Below are 21,389 nucleotides of genomic sequence, written 5' to 3'. Positions count from 1 at the left end.
GTGGGCAGCCCCAGGGGGCTTCCCCAAGGCCCAGGCCTGGCTTCTCCGGCGCCCACCTGCTCACAAGGACCCCCTTCCAGCTGCCCTCAGAGGCCAGGATGGAGAGCCAAGCCCCAGCTGCTCCCCGCAGCACAACTGCCGTAGGGCTCAGCCCCCTTTGGAGCCGGAGCTCCTTGTGTCATCCTCAGCATCAAAGTGGCAGTCAGCACTTTCCCCCACTAAATCCGGATTTTCCCAATCTATGGATGACCTGCTAAAGGAAGAAAATCCCATAGAAAAGTGCTGCTGAAGCACATGTAGTGGGCGGGGCTTTTTTACATTGGGGGTGACAATTTTGCTGAGTGCCATCTCTTGCCCCGAATCCTGCTTTCATTTTGTTGTCATCAGAGCAAAGAAAGGGATGCAGGTGGCCCTTCATGGCCCATTGTTGCTGAAGGCACATTCATTGTGCTTTTATTTTTAAAACAGCTCTTTGCACAGAAGTGCTTTTGCACAAAACAACTATATTAAAATTAAAATTAACAATTTCTCCTTGCAAGCACAGGAGGTGGGAAAGGAAGAGGCAGCATTTCGTGCAAACAATTGCAAAAGCTTGCCTTTCTTGGAGCAACACGTGTTTTTGACCAATTGTTCACTGCTGTTTTGTGCAAATCTGGTATTTCAAGAAATGTGTATTTTAAAAACAATTAAAAATGTTTTCAAGGTGCGCATGCCAAGCTAAACAAGTCCCCATGTGTGCATGCCCTAGCAGTGCCTTGTTCCAACACTTGCCTGTCAGTTTCTTCATCCATTTTAACCCATGACTTACCACCCATTCAAGTAAAAAGTGAGGCCCAGCCTGTTTTTTCAACATTGCTTTAAAGGCAAGTGGGAGAAGGGGCTGCCTCTCCCTCCAGCTCCCCATTGGCCATGAAGGCAGGTCTGGCTGCACAGAGGCTATCTGGGCTCTGTATAGGGTGACTCACTTCAAAAGACTGCAAATCACTTTGGAAAAAATACTTTGCTTATCCAGGCAGAATAAAGCTCTTTTCTCAGGGGTATAATCCAGAGACAGGCCTTTGCAAAATGAGGGTCAGCTTATCTGGAAAATTCCCCATCTGACAGGGCAAGAGAGGCTCGGGAAAACTCCCCGCTTAGCACTAATTAGAGAGATGTTGTGTCACTTGGTTCAAGGAGGTGCAGAGCACCCTGCCTGGAGATAAAAGTTGTGCCAGCAGCATTTATCACCAACTGCCAGGCTGGTGGGCTTGAAGGGCTGCTGTAGGGGAGGCTGCTCACTCTCTCACACGCACTCGCACACAGGATTATCACAGGGCTCCAGGTGCCTGCCATTAATTGCAATTTATTCAGCTGGGCTGCAAAATGATCAAATAGGTTAATGCAGGATTAAGCTTAATCTTGTTGCAATAGAGAATCGCCTCCCTGCTTGCTACTGATGATGCCCCTGGAAGAGGAGGCAGGGGCTGCCACAGCACAGCGCAGCACAGCACAGCGCTCCCTCCCTCCCCTGCAGCTAAGAGAACAGGATGGGGAGGTCTTGGTCGCTGCAGCACTCAGAATGACCCCAACAGATGCGAAACACACAGAGAAAGAAAGATTTGAGAAAGAGCTCTGGGAAACTCTGCCTCTCCCTGAAAGGGTCACTGTACAACATGGAAAGCGAAGAGAAGAGAAACGACCTTGTGGATCCCCACTTCTGATCGTCCCTTCTGCTAAGACCATTTTAGAATCGCAGCCAAAACAGGAAGGGCAGAATCCTATAAACTCCCTGGGTCTCATCTCTATCCTGCTTTCAAGAGAAATGTTCACAATGGTCTTTGGCTTTCTGAATTCCCTCTCCTTGCAAAGCTGCCCTGACCTGGCCTTGAGTCACTCTGGGCTTGCAGGAAATCCTGGCGATCTTCTGAGCAGATCAGAGGCCAGCCAAGAGCTACGGGGTGCAGCTGACTCCGGGGAGGAAGGAGGGCAGATGAGCGCAAGGCCACAAGAGGCCACCACAAGACCTTCCCATGGGGTAAGGTCACATCCTGCTGTTGCACTCAAAATGCCCCCAAAGCGGTACAGCCATCCTGGAAAAGCTGAGGTTTGGGTGCAGCCAAGGATGGGCTAGAATGCAGCCTGAGAGCCCTGGCAGAGAAGGCCAGCTGGCCAGACCTCAGAATACCCTGAGGAAGGGCTGGAGAGGTCTCAAGGCACAAAGGCACTGCTGGAAGGCCTTGGGAAGCTGCTGACATGCACAAGTGAACAGAACTAAAGAAGCTGGGAAAGCTCAGTTGGTTGAGCATGAGACTCTTAATCTCAGGGTCATGGGCTTGAGCCCCACGTTGGGCAAGAGCCTCCTGGACTGCAGAGGATTGGACTAGATTGCACTTGCAGTACCTTCCAAGCCTACCATTCTATGATCTGGGGGAAAAGCCACTCTGGGAGAAGCCCCATGCTGGCAGCAATCTTGCCCACGGGGATGGCGGCTGTCCCTGCGGTCACCCAGGTAGCCACACTGACCAATGGGAGTTGGAGTTTGATGGCATCCAAGGGAGGCTCAATTCCCTGCTGCCCCAGAAGGTGCTGTCCCGGCAGGGTGGAGCTGTGTTCTGGGGAGCGAGGGTCAAGAGGGACAGAGTAGGGCATGGGGTGCCCTCCTTCATGGCCTGTGGGGTAAGGGGTGCCCTCCTGCTCCCTCCCACCGCAGCAGTCTCGCGACCTGCCTTGAGAGGGCTTCAGCTTCAGGAGAGAGGCTGGAGTGGGAAAATTGGAATTTCCTGGCCGGTGAGGGCTTGTATCCTGAGCTCAGCAGCATTATTTTAATGTGATGTTGTGCCTGTGAATTATTTATGGTAGAGTCCCCAGGCACCCGGTTCATTCCTGCGGTTCACTTGACAGGAAATGGATTTTAACTTCTGTTTTCATTGGAGGCCCAAAATGCGACATCTTCGGGGAGAAGGCAATGGATTTTATGAGCCACATTAATTGTGACCCCATTTTTAAGAGGCTTTGGTTACCTCGCTGAAATTTTTAGGATGCTGAACAGAAAATGCATTGTTTGGAAGGACTCCTTCCCTCCCCCCAACCGCCCCATCATAACTGCCCCTCTCCTCCATTCCTAGAAAGCACACATCCTGTTGCCATGGAAACATTTAATCTGATCAAGATGTGGGTCAAGAACCACTCCCAGTGCAGAAACTCCACCTGACCCCATGGAGCTTCTGCCCTCATGCACAGAGAAAGAGGCTTTGGCTTTCAGCCCAGCTTGGGTCAGTCAAAGGGTCAGACCCCAGGGCTGGGCAGTCTCCACAGAGCCCATGGTTATAGTGAGGCGGTTGTCAACGCCCACCTGAGGAAACCTAAGCTCAGTCCAGGAAATGCCACGTTATGGGGTGGACATGCGAAGGTCATGAAGAAGCAAGAAATGAAATTCACAAATGCAGCTTTCACCACAGTGGGGATGATAGGAGCAAGCCCCTGGTGGCCCCAGAAAAAGTGGGGGGCAGCTCTGCTCCATGTGGGTGGGATGGAGGTGGCTTAACCATGCAGGGACTCCTTCCTTCCTTCCTTCCTTCCTTCCTTCCTTCCTTCTTCTGCTGCTTCTCTCTCTCTCTCTCTCTCTCTCTCTCTCTCTCTCTCTCTCTCTCTCTCTCTCTTTCTCTTTCTCTCTCTGCTACAGCTCCTCCCTCCCTCCTCCTAGTTCTCCCTGTGGTTGCCAGGCAACCCCAACCCCATTGCTTTAACTATCAACAGAGAGGACCACATCTAGACATGCAGAAATGTATAGTCTGAAACTGTAAAGATCGGGGATGTTCAAAGACAAGGGGGAAAGCCTTCCTTCCCCCACCTCTGTGCCTGAAACTGCAGGCAGACATCAATGTCTGTCTATCTGTCTTTCTCTGCCTCTTTCTGTCTCTCTCTCTCTCTCTGTCTGTCTGCCTGTCTCTCTCTCTCTCTCTCTCTCTCTCTCTCTCTCTCTCTCTCTCTCTCTCACACACACACACACACACACACACACCACCTCTTAGCTGCCTGGGGGGCACAGCTTCTTCCAAATGCCAGAAATAACACCACACCCAAACCCCGTGCACAACCACTCAGCCATCAAATACCTGCATTGTTCAGTGGACAGACAATAAGCTCCACCTGCTGCAGGACGAGAGGGAAAGCCGCTCAGCACTGCCACATGAATGCATGCGCACACGCACCCAGGGACACAGCTGCATGTTTCCCACCTGTGCTTGTCCCAGACCTTTGCTGGAAAACGACACATCCATTTTTGTCCGTGCAGAAAACAAGGAAACATGGCTTCTTCTACTTGCACAGCATCTCTGAGGCGCACCCGGGGGGATCCACAGGGCTCACGTTTGTGCCCACCACATCGGAAAGCTTTCAGTGGCCAGAAGGGGCTAGATGAAGAAGACCGTGGCAGCCCTTGCCTCCGCCAGGAGACCTGCTCCATTTGCTAGGGGAACCTCAGCAGTTAGCAACTGCAGAGGCCACCAAATCACTTCCAGTCAAAAGTCCATAGCTGACACCAACCATTCATCAGGGGATCACCCTGATCATCAATGGTTTCAGCATCAAGACTTGACAGCCGCTGCTGGGCGTTGTGACAGCTAGATCCTCAGGGCACATGGTCCTGTCAGTTGCAGACTCTGCCTTTCTCTGCTCCGTCTGAAGACCCTTCGGTGCCTGGTTCAGTTTCCACTATGCCTTGAACCTCCATCAACAAAGCTACATGCCTCCTCCTCCTCCTCCTCCTTTAATGGACTTGGGGGGGGGGAATTTGGCCAGTGAGGAGGGGCCGAGAAAGAGAGCCTGCTGCCAGCGAGGGGAGGAGAGAGACCTGAGAACTTGCCAAGCCATCATCCTCATGGCTGGGAGCTGGCCCTGGAAAGACCCTTTCCACACATGGCCCCTTCCAAAGGAAACAACCCCCCTCCCTCGCCAGCTCTTTCAGGCACCCAAGGGAGTTAGTTGGAAGTGTGTGGGTGATCAGATAAAAGTGGCCACCCACAAGCGAAACTGCAGAAGAGAAGAAACCATTTGAGAAAGAACAGGAGGGTGGCTGGCATGATGGCAGACCAGGCCTGGGAAGGAGAAGAACCAGAGATCTGGGTAGGAAGACAAACGGCATTAATTAATTCCCTTTAAGAAACACGACTGGCTGCACTGTGAGATGAATAGTCTCATTTGCAAAGAGCCCCGAGTGACAAAGTCAAACAAATAACTCCATAATTCTTCATTAGCACTTCATCAGGCTTAACTATTTCACAGGCTGCACAGGAGAAGGACAAGTCACATCTTCATATGTTCCAGAGATGCCCCTCTTCCTTGATGCTGGGATTCTCTGAGAAAGGGCGCTGGGCTTTGTCCTGCCTAGAAAAAATGGAAAGGAGGCAGCAGAGGGGTCAGTGGGCCTCCAAGACCCTCTTCTGGCAGACAGGAAGCCGGGAGGGCAAGATGCCTGTCCGTGGAGAGCGGGCAGCCCCCAGCCAAGGGCAAATGGAGATTTGGAAGAGGAAAGCTACCTTTATCATAGGGGATCTCAGACTTCCCAAAAAAGAAAAAGAAAATGGATGGAAATTACTGAGGCCCGCCAGTCTCAAAATGGGGGCAGGTGGGTGGAATCAGAGCTCTGCAATTACCAACATTTTCTACTGACATCGGATCCATCTTTGTAAATTTCTAAATTATTTGCCACACCATATTCCTTGTGGCAAGGAGTTATCTAGCTCAGCTTTCCTCAAACCTAACTACAGACATTTTGCTTTGGAAGTATTTTGGCCCACCTCTTTATGCAGAATTTGTTCATTCAGAGGCTCTGAATGGAAAAGGTTGACTCTTTCATACATTTCCCTTCCCACCCCATGTGCCTCTCAAAGTATTTTGACTTAGCTCCTTCAACAACTTCTCCCCCATTATCCTTTCATACTTAACTTGCACTTTATCCTTTCCCCCAAATGGCCAGGACTCTTTCCTCACGCTCACCTGTAACATCTTTCCTCTATCTATCTATCTTATCTATCTATTTATTGATTTATGTTTGATAACAACGTCAACCTTTTATCTCACTTTCTAATTTCCTTCTCCTTTAGGAGACCTCCCTCCTCCCCACACCCTAACACCCCACTCCACACGCCTCTGCCTCCCAGCCCCTTCTATGCAGCGTGCAAGAGGTGGCGGTTGCAGCTGCTGGGATGGGTGCAACAAGGCACAGGTGAGTAGGTACCAATAACCAACAAGTGCCACTCCAGTCCTCGGAGAGAGCAGCAGTCCTCTCACTCCCTCCCTCTTAGCCTCAAAGAAGTGGGTCTGCAGGCCCCAACAACAGCACCCACTCCCTGACACCTGGCTCATTCAAATCCGCCCCATTTGCCCATTAAACCCAGTCCTGCTGGCATCTCAGAGGGGTCATCTGCAGAAAACCCAACTGCCGTTTGCTCTGATTCAGCAGTAAAATGCAGTTTCCCCAGGGATAAGCTTCATTAGGGGGAAAAACCCAACACTGCTCAGGCATGGACAGACCTGGGAAGCCCAGAGCTGTGCCTACAAAGCACAGAGCAAAGGTAAGTGTGGATGAGTCCAAAGTGAGGCAACTTTCTCCAGAAACAGGAGTAATGTCCAGAGATACTGAATCACATCCGCTGGCTAAAAGCAGGCAAAACCACCCCATGCTCTGATTTTTTTCTCAAGGCCTGTCCACAATGGAGCATTATTTAGCTATTATTGTGCTTCTCCCCACATTCAGATTGGACTGTAGCAGTCCAAACCCGCTCACTTTGGTACACGAATAGGAACTTCCAGTTGGGCAGAGACAGCTACACCTCAGGTGTGGGGGGTTGTTTTTTTAGTTTCCCCCATCCAACAAGTGTGTAAAAGCACACAGGAAGGCAGCTATAAATTCTCAGTAAACACTTCTCGGATTGTTGTGCAATATCTGCTGGAGAAATGTAAAACGTGGTTTGCTTGTGCAGTTTTCTGGTTTTGTGTAAATCTGAGAGATCCAAAGAAAACTACAGAGAAGGCTAAGCATACTGGAAAGAGTTGCAAGCACAGTGGAAAAAGAAATGAAAGTGACAATTGAGCCCCCCTCCCCAAACGCCTAAAACTAATCACCTATGACCTGAAGTGGAGCAATTTGGAGCCCACGTTCCCACAATTCCCCCATATCAAGTAAATCCAAATTTACAGGGGGGGGGAGTACTAAGATGGGTGTGGTTTGAGGGCCATACGAAGTACGCAAATTAAAGGGGAATGCAAACACAACTGCAAGCCCACAACATACTCCCTTTGCTGAACAAGCCTTTGATGCATCTCTGATCCTCCCAGTGGCCATCTCGGTTCTTCATTGCTTCTCCTCAATTGAGCAGCTGCAGAAATCTCAGCCCTCACAACTGTGGTGAGGAGAACATTCTCCATTCACATGGAGTGTCTGAAAGGAGAACACAGCAAAACGGAAACCTAAGAGCAGAAGGCCTCCTCCTCCTCGTCCTGCAGGTGGGCAGCTCCCTGTAGTTGCTGTGGAGTTGGGCTGCTTGTTTCCAATGCAAATGGACTGAAGGAAAGGTAAGCTTCGCTCAGCTCTCCCTTCCTCAAAAGGCTGCACAATAAAACTATTGTATTGCAAAAGATCTGTTTTGTCTATTCAAAATTCTCCTCCACGCTCTGGAAACATATGGAGGTTACAACATCCATTCTGCTCGTCCTTCCCCAAGGGGTTCTGCACAGGATCCTGTAACAGCCAGCAACCGTTCTCAGGCTCCTCTGCTGCAGAGTCTTCTCTTACTGATTTGCAAGGAGAAGCAAGGTGGCTGGCTGCAAGCGAGGAAGGAGAAAGTGCCTGGTGTCCGCCTGCAGACTCTGCTGGGAAGACATCAGGAAGATGCGAGTGACCACTGCAGCGCCCCATTCTTCCCAATCCACATGAAACCTCCCTCCTGTCCATGGGGGAAACTTCTGTGCAGTAGCCATGGCTAAACACTCTGCCAAACCAGTCCCAATTTATACAGAAAACCACGCTGAGAGCAGCTAGCTCCCCCTATCCTCACTAAGGAGGCCATTCCTAAGAAGCAGCTGTGGGTGCAGGGCAAGAGGACTGGTGTCCTGGCCTGTGCCCCCCCTCCTGAAAAGAGGACCAGGCCCAGGGCCTTATCAGACCCTGAACAGGGCAACAAGGGTCACCAAACGCCTCTCTTAGGGAAAGTAGTGCCAAGTCACACCTGACAGGGAACGTCCCAGCATCTGCAGCATTTTTGCCATGTGTGCCTTGAGTCCATTGGCATTTACTGAAAGTTTAGGCATAAGCAGTTTAATGCCACAGAATATGGGACATGCCAATGATCTGTCTGTCCATCTGTCTGTCTCTCTCATGCACAGATCCAAGCTTGCGGAAGACGTCTGCTACCCTTTGGCAGATGCTGCTGCTCCTGCAGCTACAGCCTCCAAGCATTTTCTCTTGGAAGACCCACCCAAGGGGAGAACCCTCACCTGCTGCCCAGGTGCACAACAGGACATGGCCCCTGCATTACCTCCAGACACAATTCAACCCAACACTCCCCACTCCCTCCCTGACCAGGTTTGTGGTCAAAGCTACGCGGGTGGCGTTGTGGGTTAAACCACAGAGCCTAGGACTTGCCGAACAGAAGGTCGGCGGTTCGAATCCCCGCAACGGGGTGAGCTCCCATTGCTCAGTCCCTGCTCCTTCCGACCTAGCAGTTCGAAAGCACGTCAAAATGCAAGTAGATAAATAGGTACCGCTCCGGCGGGAAGGTAAACAGTGGTTCCGTGCGCTGCTCTGGTTCGCCAGAAGTCATGCTCGCCAGAAGTCATGCTGAGTCCTGCTGGCCACATGACCCGGAAGCTGTACGCCAGCTCCCTCGGCCAATAAAGCAAGATGAGCACCGCAACCCCAGAGTCGGCCACGACTGGACCTAACGGTCAGGGGTCCCTTTACCTTTACCTTTACCTTTACCAGCACCATCACCAGCTGCTCCAAATGTTAGCAAACCTTCAGGCTTTAGTATTGTTCCTCTGATTCTCAGGGCACCAGGTCCAAGTAGCTACAACGTTGTTCAAATATGCCACATGGAGGATTGAGCAAGCTTGTTTTCTCCTGCTCTTGAGGGCAGAACTTGAACCAATGGCTTCAAGTTACAAAAAAGGAGATTCCGACTCAACATCAGGAAGAACTTTCTGAAGTAAGAGATGCTCCACAGTAGACTGGACACCCTCAGGAGGTGGTAGACTCTCCTCGCTTGGAGGTTTTTAAGCAGTGGTTGGATGGCCACCTGTCATGGATGCTTTAGTTTAGATTCCTCCACTGCAGGAGGTTGGACTATATGACCCTTGGGGGTCCCTTCCAAATCTACAATTCTATGATTCTATAAACAGCCTGGAAGAGAAGTAATACTGGCTTCAATCACTCTGAGATCTTCAGAGACGGAGGCAACACACAAGACCCCTTCCAAAATGAGCAAAGAAGGGGGTGACGGTGGCATCTGCCCAGGGCCCCTCAACACACACACAACAGCCTCTTCCATGAATGCCTTGAAACACCCACATGGCTTCCTCAACCAGACACCTTCACCATCCAGGGGGTGCAGTGCTGGACAATCCAAACACTAGGCCTCCTGTACAGATGAAGAATTAAGACTCTGAAAGAGTCAAGAGTGCAAAGGGAGGGAGCGGGTGGGGTCCACAGACTGGCCAAAGACACTGTGCTCTGCCCCTTGGCCCCATCGCCACAACCTGTTTAGTCCTTCTCATGACATGGGCCAGGGGTCAGTTGCTGCAGCCCCAGATCTTCCTGCCTTCTCTTCATTTCAATTTAACAGGACTATTGCCTGGAAGCTCTCTTCCTCTCACCTGCAGGCAGAAACCTGTCTTTGTTAAGGATGCGCAATTGAAGAACCAAGCAAACTCAGACACGAGCAGCAAAATGGGGGAGTTGCCACCAGGCCCAAGTCCTGACTGGCATGGGCAGCTTGGGAGTGACCCAAGAGGTCCCCTGGTGTAGTCCTTCCAAAAGCAACACACATAGGAACCGCCTGGCAGGGCCAGAGAAGCCCAGGCTGTAAATCACCCAGACAGAAAGCAAAATAAAACAAAGAGTTTTGCTCCGTCTTGTTCCCAGAGTGACGCGGGAAGGAGAACAATGCTGACTCAGGTCTTCTGGACAGACGGCTCCCAAGCGCTGAACTGACACAGCAGCAGCAGCAGCCCCAAAGGCTGGAGCATCAGGAGGGAGGAGTAAAGGCCTTGGCAGCTGGCTGGGAAGGAGACTGATCCCGTTTCCCTTCCTCCTGCCTTCCCAGGGATGGCAGCTCCCTTCCAGCACATATACATCTGGCTGTGAACAAGCTCGCGGAGCCTGGGGACAGGGGGAGGGATCTTCTGCCACTAGTGACATCATACCCCTGCCTGCCAACCAGTGTTTTTTTTTAATATTTTTTATTAAGGATTTTCTTGTTTTACAGAAGTGTAGTGCCTCGTTTTTTTTTTTCTTCTTCCATGTAACATTTTTACAAATCCGTTTCATTTGTTGAGGCATTAGGGGGAGAAGAAAAAAGAAAGAAAAAAGAAAGGGGGGTGGAGAGAGGGAAGATGGATGGGGTGGGGTCGGGTGGCGGTGTTTCTATTATGTTTAATGTATGTAGAGTTTGGTGTCAGCGTTGCTTGTGTTGTTCACTTGTGTTCCTTTGGTGGTGAGAGAGGTTGGGGTTGGCCTAGGGTGTGATTGTTTGCTTGTGATTGGCTGTGGTGATCTTTGTTTTCGTGTGTGAGTGAGGTGGGTGGGTGTTTTGGATCAGGTTAGCCATATTGATTTGTATGCTGTTGGTGGATTATTGTCATTGTCCTGTTGGGCTGTGTATGTGATAAAGGGGAGCCATACCAGGGTGAAGGCGTCTTCTTCTGTTTGTCCCCGTGTCAGTTTCAGTTTATTAGTTAATTTTTCTAGTAGGGCTGTTTCCCATACTATTTGGTACCATTGGTCCATGCTTACTCCTGACAGGTCTCTCCAGTGTCTGGTTATGGTGTTTCTGGCTGCTGAGAGCAGGTGAGTTATGAGTTCTTTGTGGTGTAAATGGGCATTGTTGTCTTGGAAGATGTTTAGTAGGGCCAATTCTGGGGTGATGTCTATTACTTGCTTAGTTATTTTACATATTTCTTGTATGGCTGTTGTCCAGAATAGTTGGATTTTGGGACACTCCCACCACATGTGGAGGTATGTGCCTGTGGAGGTGCACCCTCTCCAGCATTTTGGTGAGGTTCCTGCCAACCAGTGTTCAGCCACTCTTGAACAGACCATGGAAATAGTGGGGCAGAAACCACTGGTGCCTCCCCCCCTCCACTGGAGCCCCAGTGCTGCTCCTTCACCACTAGATCTTCCCACAGGTTCTTCCAGCCCTGGTTTCTTTTCATTTGTCCAGAAAACACCATTTTCCTCATTGCAAAGCAGTTATTTGCCACCCTGTGTCTTCCTTGGGGCCTCCACACACCCTTTTAAGGGTTCATTTGCCTCCCAATGCATCTCAAAGCCCTCAGAGAGGAACCACCAGGAATTTCCCCCTCCAGTTCATCTTTCTGCAACAAGTGAGCTGTTGGAGGGACCCAGGCGCCTCTTCCAATTTCCAGTCCTGGGTCTAGTCAGAGGATGGAGTTCCTCCTTGAACAAGGATAGGTTCTCTTACAGAGAAGCAGTGGAAGGAGTGTACAGAGAGGAGAAGGAGGAGGAGGAGGAGAAGGAGGAGGAGGAGGAGGAGGAGGAGGAGGAGGAGGAGTTTGGATTTGATATCCCACTTTATCACTACCTGAAGGAGTCTCAAAGCAGCTAACATTCTCCTTTCCCTTCCTCCCCCACAACAAACACTCTGTGAGGTGAGTGGGGCTGAGAGACTTCCGAGAAGTGTGACTGGCCCAAGGTCACCCAGCAGCTGCATGTGGAGGAGCGGAGACGCGAACCCGGTTCACCAGATTACAAGTCCACCGCTCTTAACCACTACACCACACTGGCTCTCGAGGAGAGATCAGGAGCCTCTTGGGGTCTTTCAAGTGACCTCTGACAGAAGATGGGCTTCCAATACCATAAGAATCATGCCCCCCTCTCCCTCCATCTGTTATTGCAGCAGGGGCCACATTTCCTGCCCCCTGTGCAAAAAAACCCCAACCACCTTGTTTACTATTCCACTGAATGACAGTAGCCTCTAAGTAGAGTACAGGAGGCTCAAAACAATGGAACTAACATGAATTAAAGCTGATATGAAGATTATGCAAGAAGAAGAAGAAGTCATCTTGAAGTGCATGAATCACTATGGCCAGATCATCCCTGCCCAAGGGTGGCCATAGCTGGCATTCCCGCTGCAGCTGGTAAAAGGCATTCCCAACCATTAAGAAAAAGCACAGCTCCATCCACCATACTGTCCAACATTTCTCCAGTGAAAATAGGGACATCCTTTTCCATAATATCTGGCTCATCTGACAGGGTTGCCCCAGCCACTCTGGGCATCCAACATATATAAAAACATAATAAAACATTAAACATTAAAAAAACCTTCCTTATACAGGGCTGACTTCAGATGTCTTCTAAAGGTTGTATAGCTCCTTGGCTTGGGGGCCACATAATTCCATACCCTTCAATAATTCTCTGATAAAAATATTGACGTCCTAAGGAAAAGCAGGATATGCCAGGATCAAATCAGAAACTTGGACAGCTTCTGTAAATCCAGGACTGTCCCTGGAAAACAGGGACACTTGGAGGGTCTGACATGCAACGGGGACACATGCAAGGATCACTCCGACAACGGCAGGAGCAAGATCCTCACATGGGAGATTCTGGAACAAGCAGCTGGAGAGGAGGTCTGGAGGGAGAAAACGCACTGAAGACCAGAACACCACTGCCCCATTCAATTCAGCCCCCAGCCCAGAGCCAGTCAAAGTACCCAGAGATCCCATTGTGGAAGCCCTCCTGCTTAAAGCGTCATTTGGCCTTCAGCCTAGTCCCAATGAAAACAATCTTTGCTTTAGATTTTTACTGCTTAAAATCACTGAAGAGATATTTTGTCCTAATATAGCTGTGAAATCTCTTGCCCATGTACCAACCTGTCAACCCTCTTTCCACAATATGATGCTTCAGTTGGGGAGGGAAACGCCACGTCCCTCCAGCTGCCCCTCCAGGAAGCAGAAGGGCCCCTGTCTGGTTGCCCCAGAGGTGTCTCCAGCTTATGCCCACCCTTCCTTTGTAGCTGCCAGTTTCTCATTTGCAGACATGCTATCTACTTTGTTATTTTTATTTTTTAAATGTATCCTGTATCTGTGCTGCCTCCAAAAAGAGCCCAGGGCAGCAAACACACAAAGAATAAAGCATTTAAAAACGTGTTTAAAAGAATTCTAACACAGATGCTGGCTAGGAAAGCAAGAGCTCCATTGAAAAGGCTTGCTGGAAGAAGGAGATCTGCAGTAGGTCCTGGAAAGGTAGCAGAGACAGCGCCTGCCTCACATCCGTGGACAGGGAGCCACCAAGGGGAAGAGTTACAACCCGATATCCTTTGTGGGAAAGTCAAACAGAGACCCTGAAAACGAACCCATTTTTACATTCTTATACAGTTACATGGAAACACCAGGACCAGATGATGGGAACATGAAATGGGAGTGGGTTGGCCCACGCAGTCTTGCCTGGTCTGACTGTGCTGCCTAGAAGCAGAAGGCTAGAAGGCTGGCTGGCTGGCTGGCGAGGGGATCAGGCTACTGGACTCCTTGATGGACCAAGCTTGCCCGGGGCCACAGGGCTCTTCTGCGGTCCATTATGTGGTTTGTGACTAGGGGACCACAGCTGGACCACCACTAGGCTGACTTCACATGCAAGACTGTAAAAGCCGGGAGAACTTCTATTAAGAGCAATTAGAGCATGGTGCTGATCACCCCAAGGTTGCAGGTTAATCCCCATATGAGACAGCAGCATATTCCTGCATTGCAAGGGGTTGGACTATATGACCCTCAGGGTCCCTTCCAACTCTACAATTCTATGGTTCAATGTGGGGAGCATCAACAGAGGGCTGCAGGGCAGATGAGAGGTCTGTAGAGCTGGTGGCAAGTGGAGTTTGCTGCCCCATATAAGCTCTCCCTCTGCCACCCCATCTCTGTGGGCCCTTTGAAATTAAGCTGAGGGTGGGCCGCAGGCTCCTCACCCCATCTCTAGGACCTTCTGGAAACAAGACATTGCATCTGCCAACACAATATTCTCACTTGTAGCAGGTGATCCAGAAGCTGTGAGACTTAATGCCTAAGAGGCCAAACTTTTACTGGCAATATCCCAGCTGCCGCACTTGATCTCTCCTGGTACATCCTGTGCTCCATCATGAACACTCTGCCTCCCCCAACCACAATTCCAGCAGAAAGTCACATCTTGGCCGTCCTCTGCTGAGAGAAAGGGCCTTTGGCTGCCAGCACTAAGTCACCCAGGCTATTGTTAGTGGTGCCCTGGTTTACGCAACCTCATTTAATGGGACGGAGGCACACAAGGGCCTCTTTGAGGCTTAGGCAGGCTGGCCAGAGGACAGCTCCAGCAGTGGCATCCGAAGTCCCCCCTAACTGGCCCACTTTATGCTCCGGCAGCCTGAAAGAGCCCTTTGTGGGTCTTTGTATTCTTCTTCAGAAGTACAGTGGTACCTCGGGTTAATAACTTAATTTGTTCTGGAGGTCCGTTCTTAACCTGAAACGGTTCTTAACCTGAGGTACCACTTTAGCTAATGGGGCCCGCTGTGCCGGTGCCACGTGATTCCTGTTCTCATTCTGAAGCAAAGCTCTGAACCTGAGATACTATTTCTGGGTTAGGGGAGCCTGTAACCTGAAGCATCTGTAACCCGTATGTAACACTCTACCTGGTATCAGCCAGAAAGAAAAAGTTAAATTGGAGAGCAAGGTGAAGAGGGGAGAGGAGAGAGAAGAGATCCCTGAAAGAAGAGGCGGGTGCCCACTTTGTGTTACATGTGTTTCTTGATGTGTGTGATTAACAGTTGACAGGTTCTGTGAAGTATTTCTGCATTACAGGGTATATATTGATTCTTTTAATTTCTTTAAACCACCTTGCTTCTGACAAGACGGAAACTGAGCTTTCAAAGAGTCAGTCACCACGTCACACATTTTCTTGGCGGAATGAAGTATTTTGGAAGAGTTTTCTGCAATGTAGAGCAATTCAAGGAGAGAGGGAGGTCTTTGATTATAAATTCATGAACTCTTGAGGGGTTGGGCGGATTTTACTTTCTGGCGGAGAGCACTGTTAATGCTGCCTTTCTAGGTCATAAGCAGTCTGCAGGGATGCCCTTCCTAGAGGAGAATTGTTTGGCATAACTTCCTTTCAGCCATTAAACAGTGTTTTAATAAGGCGGCAGGATATGAAAGGAAATGCAAGCCATCTATATCAGTTGGGACCAGCTCCGCCATGACTCTTCAGAAACACGTAAAGGGCTTTGCAAACAGGATGGAGGCAGCAGGAGATGCCACCCACAGGTGGCTGCAGGCTCCGCTCTGCCAAGGGCCCTGCTGGGGTCACATCAGAGCCCAGAGAGCTGCAAGTGCAGCTTGTCTGGGATAGGAACAAGCAACCAGTGGGGAAAGGGAAGCGCTGTTCAGAAGGTTCAGTGCTCTTCCTTTATTTCTGAAACATATTGAGAGGACTACCATGGTCACACAACACTCTCAAAACTAGGATGGAAAGATCTCTCCATTTCAGTTCTCATAGAATCAAAGAATTATAGAGTTGGAAGGGACTCTGAGGGTCATCTAGCCCAACTGCTTCATACGTGACAGATGGAAAACCAAACTCTGCTTTGAAACCTCCAAGAAAGAAGAGTCCACCCACTTCTCTTGGGAGTCTGTTCCCCTGTCATTCTTCCTAATGTTTAGTCATAATCTCCTGTCTTGTAATATTGGTTTGGGTCCTGCCCTCCAGAGTAGCAGAAAACAAGCTTGCTCCATCTTCCATCACACCACTGTGCTGCACACTTCCTCCTAATACATGTGCTTTTGTAAACATAGTTTGGCTGAAGAACTGCATCACAGCATTCAGGCAACTATGAATTTCAAAGGACGGTTCTGTATTTCAGTTCACATACTGTTTCAGAAAATGTGAATTTGATCTACTCAGCTTCAGATGAGAATAGAATCAAATTTCTCCCCCACCCGGCTCCAAACCTGCCTCCCCCTCTATGCAGGGCACCAGTCATCAGCTCATGTCCTGAATCAACAAAGCCACTCCATCTTTCAGTCCAATGGAGCCTCTTCTCTCCCTGAATGGATCCAGTTCTCCTTTCATCTGACCCAGACGTCTCTCGCCTGCCCCCCAGGGCAAGACTCCTTGCCTGTCTCAGTCACAATGTGTTGCCTTGAACCTCTGCGCATGGCACATCTGAAGGCAGACTGTGGCTCAACAGAGCATAGTGAAGCAATGCAATGTTTTTGTAGGATGCCTCACAGAGGCACTCAGATTGAGATGTAGCCTCCTCACTCTAATTAATTACTTGTTTCCCTCTGAAATTGGTTCCAAGAAAATAGAGGGGTTAATGAGAGCTGCTTTTAATAAAAGCATGTCCGCCCACCCTATCTCTCCACGGTGCTTTCTCCTGCACCATATGCCACCTCCCCCCCCCCCTTCGCAGCATCTCTTCCGACTGTCGCTGCAGCAGCTCTGGGCCAGGGAAGCAACCAGCCAGCACCTCATATCTCTCCCGCTTTGGCAGTTCTGCTCCTCTCTGCTGAAACCAAGATCAGACAGCAAAAGCCAACATGGATCTTCGTTTTTAAACAGTCCTCTTCTTGTTATGTAGAGCTGGCTGCATAAAAGGGGTTCGATTCTTGCAATCAAGGCTGAAGTTCACCCCAACGCTTCCCATTCCCGCTCAGAAACACTGCTCCACCCGGTGCCTGCTCCATAGGCAGAGAGGGAGGCCAAACCATTTGCTTACAGGAAACGTGGCCAACTGCTGATGGAAACACAGGCTCTTTTCTAGAGCCACGAAATGCTTCCCGGGCAGATGGCACATGACCCTGCCAGCCATGCTTGAGATGCCCCAAACTTGTCCCCCAAACGGTCCACTCTCTGAAGAGAGGTCACCAAGAGGCAGGCATGGGAAGCAGAGGCAGCTCTGACCACAAAGGCATCCTGCCACAGCAACCCCGTCCTTGCATTTGCCATTAAGATAGAAAGGGGGAGTTCATTTGTCTTTGACAAGACTTCTTCCATTCTGTGTTCTAACTTTCCCCCCTGCAACTCTATCTTACGACGCACCCCATAGGTGCCTACTAGAGAAGCCTCTGCCTCTGTGGTGGCTCCCTCCGCCCCACCCCACCCTGCCCCAGAGGCAAGACCCCAGAGGCTGCTTTTCCTCCATGGAGCACAATAAGAGGGGGAGGGGTTCCGTCCTCCAGCCCACCCCTCCACGTCACACCAGACCAGCCACTTCAGGAGGCAGATGCATTTTGTGGGAGATGGGCAAGGGAGCATTCAGCCCTATCCCCCCCCCCCCAAAAAAACCCCAATGGTGTGCTCCAAATTCCGCCACACTGGAAGAATGGCAGACGAAGGTGATTGACTACATGGGACTGGCTGAGATGACCGGCAGAATCCGAGACCAAGGGAAAGAGACGGTGGAAGAAGACTGGAAGAAATTTAAAGTTTACCTTAAAAACTGTTGTAAAATTAACGAGTGCTAAAATGTCTTGAGTAATGCAAAATAGAATTGCAGCGATAAACAATTGGATATGGGAAAAAGGATTTAAAGGAAGTGCCATAAGTAAATAAAATTAGGGGTTGCTGGAAAGATTTAGAACAAGGATGCAGAAAAAGGAGGTATGGGGAAGTCGTTGAAAGAAGGTTTAAGGAAAAGAAGGTTAAGAAATTATACATGTTTATATGTTTGTTTGTTTTTGTATTGTTTTGTATTGTTATTTAATATGTGTTGGAAAATTAATAAAAATTTATTTTAAAAAAAAAACAAATTCCGCCACACTGGCCGAGCTCACTGCTACACACATGGTTTGGTGTAATATGTACCTTGATCCAGACCAGCTGATGACCAGCTGGGCTATAACATTTGGCAGGACAGAGGTCATTTTCTTGGGCACATCTGCAAACTAAGTTTCTCCCACAGCTTAACCTCTGCAAATTTTCCACCAGCCGCCTGCTCCAGTTTAGTGCTAAAATGCCAGAGCGCAAGTGGGAGAAGCTTTGAGGCAGATGCTAGCTGATCTTGGCACCCAGCGGAACAGATGGCGCTTCCTTCTATTTCAAGCGCAGAGAACCCCCAGTCTCAGTCGAGCCTGGGCTCCCCTTCCCAAGAACGTCCACCCACTGTCTCCTCCTCTCAGCAGGGGAGGAGGTGTCCCAATTCTAGGGAATCAATTGTATGCATGCAGACATTCAACCAAATGGGGAGCTCTTGCCTTACCTGGCGCAGATGGAGTCATTTCCTGAGCTCTACGGAGCAGAAGGCATTGCCAGGCCAGACCCAGCCTTTCCTCTCTTGCACAAGCTCCCCCTCCTTTTCCCAACACCATGCAGTAACCAAGGTGAAAAGGAGCTTGGGTATGTTCCCAAATGAAGCACACTCTGGCCTGTGGAACTCCAGACCACCATAGCGCATGAGCAGAATGAGGCAAGTTCCCACCAACTTCATTGGTGCCCACTGTTGCTCCCCCATGCAATTAAGGATTGTGCCTGTGTGAAGAAGGTGGACTTCTGCCTCTTGCCCCCCCACCTCTGTCCGAAGGCGTGGCATCCACACAGGAGGCCAAGCAGTGCTCTAGGAGAGGGAGACACCCCCCTCCTTCAATACCTTCACCTCTCCTCCACCTGCCACCTCCAAACCATCACCGCCTCCCTTAGTTGCAGGAACATATTTAGAGTGCAATCAAATCCAAGAAGCCGTCATTTTTTATTTAGTATGCAAGTGCTAGTCATGAAAAATTTACTCCCTCAAAAACAGTTGCCTGCATTTCATGACCAAAAAATGCAGGATAAAATGTAATTTCCTCGAATGCATTTTGCAAAGGGAGGCAAGAAAACCCAAAACAAACATGCCCTAGGTATGCAAAGAATGTCAGTCCTGGCAGTGAAAGCGCTGCCTGGCCACTCAGCAAGCGGAGGAGCACAAGGAGGGCAGGTCTCTTGAGTGCTGGCACACAGAGGGGCACCAGCAGCCCCCTCCCTCCCTTGCTCAAAAGAAACAGCCCAGTGGGCCTTTGTCCCTTCCAGTCCCCAATGTGGATCAAGTGGGCAACATCTCCCCATAAGCCACAGGGGGTGGGCCAGCCAGATGTTGACTCAAGCAGGAGTCTTTGGCCCCAGAAGAGCTGGGCTGGAGGGATGCAGGTGCCCATGAGACCTTGTGTGCGGGGGGGGGGCGGAGCGTTGTGCTAAATGCAGGTATCACTTAATCATCAGTGGGCAGAGAGAAAGCCATCAGAGCAGCAACAAGAATGTCCTCAGCTCGGGATTCCCCACTCCTGGAATCCCAGCAGCAGCAGCAGCTGTGCCACATCAAATGCAACCTGCCTCCTGACTGGAAGGAACAAGAGGTGACTGCAAAGGGAAATTTGCATTCTGGGGGAGGAACAACTGCTGAACAAGAAGAAAGACAGTCGTTGTGGACAACACAGAGCTAAATGGACCAATGGTCTGACTTTGTATAAGGCACCTTCCACTCTTGCCCATCCCCTGACAGGAGGGGGGCCACCTGTGCCTGTGAAAAGGCAGAGGCTGAGTGTACCTCTGGTGCCTTTGTTCCACCAAAGGAGACACAGGCAACTTCTGGAACAAATGCTATCACACAGAACAACACACACAAACCCCCTTGTCAGCTTTATTTTAACCATCTTAAAGCATTTGCCTGGCACTTTTTCTAAATCAAATCTTTCTTCTCATTTTATAAACTATCTTGGAGAAGTTGCAGTAAGGTGGCTTCATCACTGACACAAGGGCCTGCCAATCAACACGGTGCAAATCTGACTTCTGCTGAAACTCCACACCAAGATCAGAACGGCAGGAGTGTCCCAACAGTTATCACTGACATTCCCTATGGCTGTATGCTGAAATTCTTGCTCAAAACAAAGGCCAGGGCAGGGGCTTAGGGAATGTCCAGCCTCCTATCCTTTCCTTCAATATCTTTCACCAGCAGGAATGAGCATCGGTGAAGTCCTACATCTCTTTAAATCGTTGTGGCCTCCTCTCTGTGACAGGGGCAAAGTTGATGAGCATTTGCTTCTTATTACATTTATGAATCTTCCTTGAAAAGGAACCCAAGAGAATACTTCTATCTTAAAGCTGTTGGGAGAAGCAGAGGGAGGCAGAAAGCTCGATTTTTGCCTGTTCCAGCATACACGTTTCACGACAGATGAGGAAGTCACCTGAAAGCCTGACTCTGCCACCATGGATGCCACCTTAGGTTCCTTCGGATGAATAAATCCATAAAATATGCTGGGAGAAGGAATAAGGAGGCCTCCCACAAGCAACAATTGCATTTTGATTTCTCATTTGCAAGGAAGCTGGCCATGGTCCAACTCTGGCTACGGAAATGGTTTGCAGAGCTCTTCCCAAGGTCATGGTGAGGAAACATTTCCCAGCATGCACCTCAAGGGGTGTGGGTGGAGAGCAGCCCATGAGCCAAGCCACACGTTTCCTCGGACACAAGATCTGCAGCAGCCATGGGGGACACGTCAGCCTCCCTCTCAGTGACAGTCCATGCAGGGACACAACTCGCAGCAGCAGCAGCAGCAGCACCTCAGGCTGAAAGAGGAGCGGGGGTGGGGCCCTCCGTTGGCCCAGGAAAGGCCAGGCCCTGCTGCTCAAGTGCAGCTGCTAACAGCTGCTTAATTCCTCCCACTGCTGGAGACCAGAAACTTTTCCACCTGGCAATTGCTTTGCTAGCGAAAACTGATCGCTTCACAGTCCAAACTCAATGTGAGTAGAAGACAACTGAGGAATTTCACCCCCCTTGAATGCAAGCACCAGTATCGCAACCTCCCCATGCTTGTTTTTCAGCTGCACCTGAAGGAACCCCAGAAAGCAATGCCCACCCACAGACCCAGGCACCTCTGACAACTTGCAAAAATGATTACTCACACTCAGCATTTATACAACAACAGTGAATTTTCACAGCTCTCCTGACCATCCGTTTGTAAGGTGGGCTGGGATTAATACCCCACTTCTGCCAGCGGGCAGAACAGAGGCCTCCCTAAGGTTGCCCAGTACAAAGCTGGGCTGAGTTTTCAACCTGGGGCTTCCTAGGCTTGAGTTCAGATTCTTTGCCATTACACTACAGAAGAACCCCAGAAACCTCACAATATAGAATCATAGAATCATAGAGTTGGAAGAGACCACAAGGGCCATCGAGTCCAACCCCCTGCCAAGC

The 21,389-nt window shown here is 50.0% G+C and overlaps 1 protein-coding gene across 3 annotated transcripts in view; it reads right to left on the bottom strand.

Annotated features, from left to right (window-relative positions):
* Positions 1-21,389, bottom strand: part of TTC28 (tetratricopeptide repeat domain 28) — a 109,662-nt gene that overhangs the window by 68,485 nt on the left and 19,788 nt on the right. Inside the window, exon 1 of one of the 3 annotated variants that reach the window (XM_053369175.1) lies at positions 4,095-4,117. The exons of the other annotated variants lie outside the window; for them this stretch is intronic. Coding sequence (XP_053225150.1) covers positions 4,095-4,100 — 6 coding nt within the window. The 5' untranslated portion in view covers positions 4,101-4,117. Of the gene's footprint in view, positions 1-4,094; positions 4,118-21,389 lie in introns of those variants that run through there. 3 annotated transcript variants of the gene reach the window in all.

This window comes from Podarcis raffonei, chromosome 16 (genome assembly GCF_027172205.1).
Source record: "Podarcis raffonei isolate rPodRaf1 chromosome 16, rPodRaf1.pri, whole genome shotgun sequence".
Classification (NCBI taxonomy): Eukaryota; Metazoa; Chordata; class Lepidosauria; order Squamata; family Lacertidae; genus Podarcis; species Podarcis raffonei.
The sequence above is the reverse complement of the archived record's forward strand: the minus strand, read 5'-3'. Positions and strand labels throughout refer to the sequence as shown.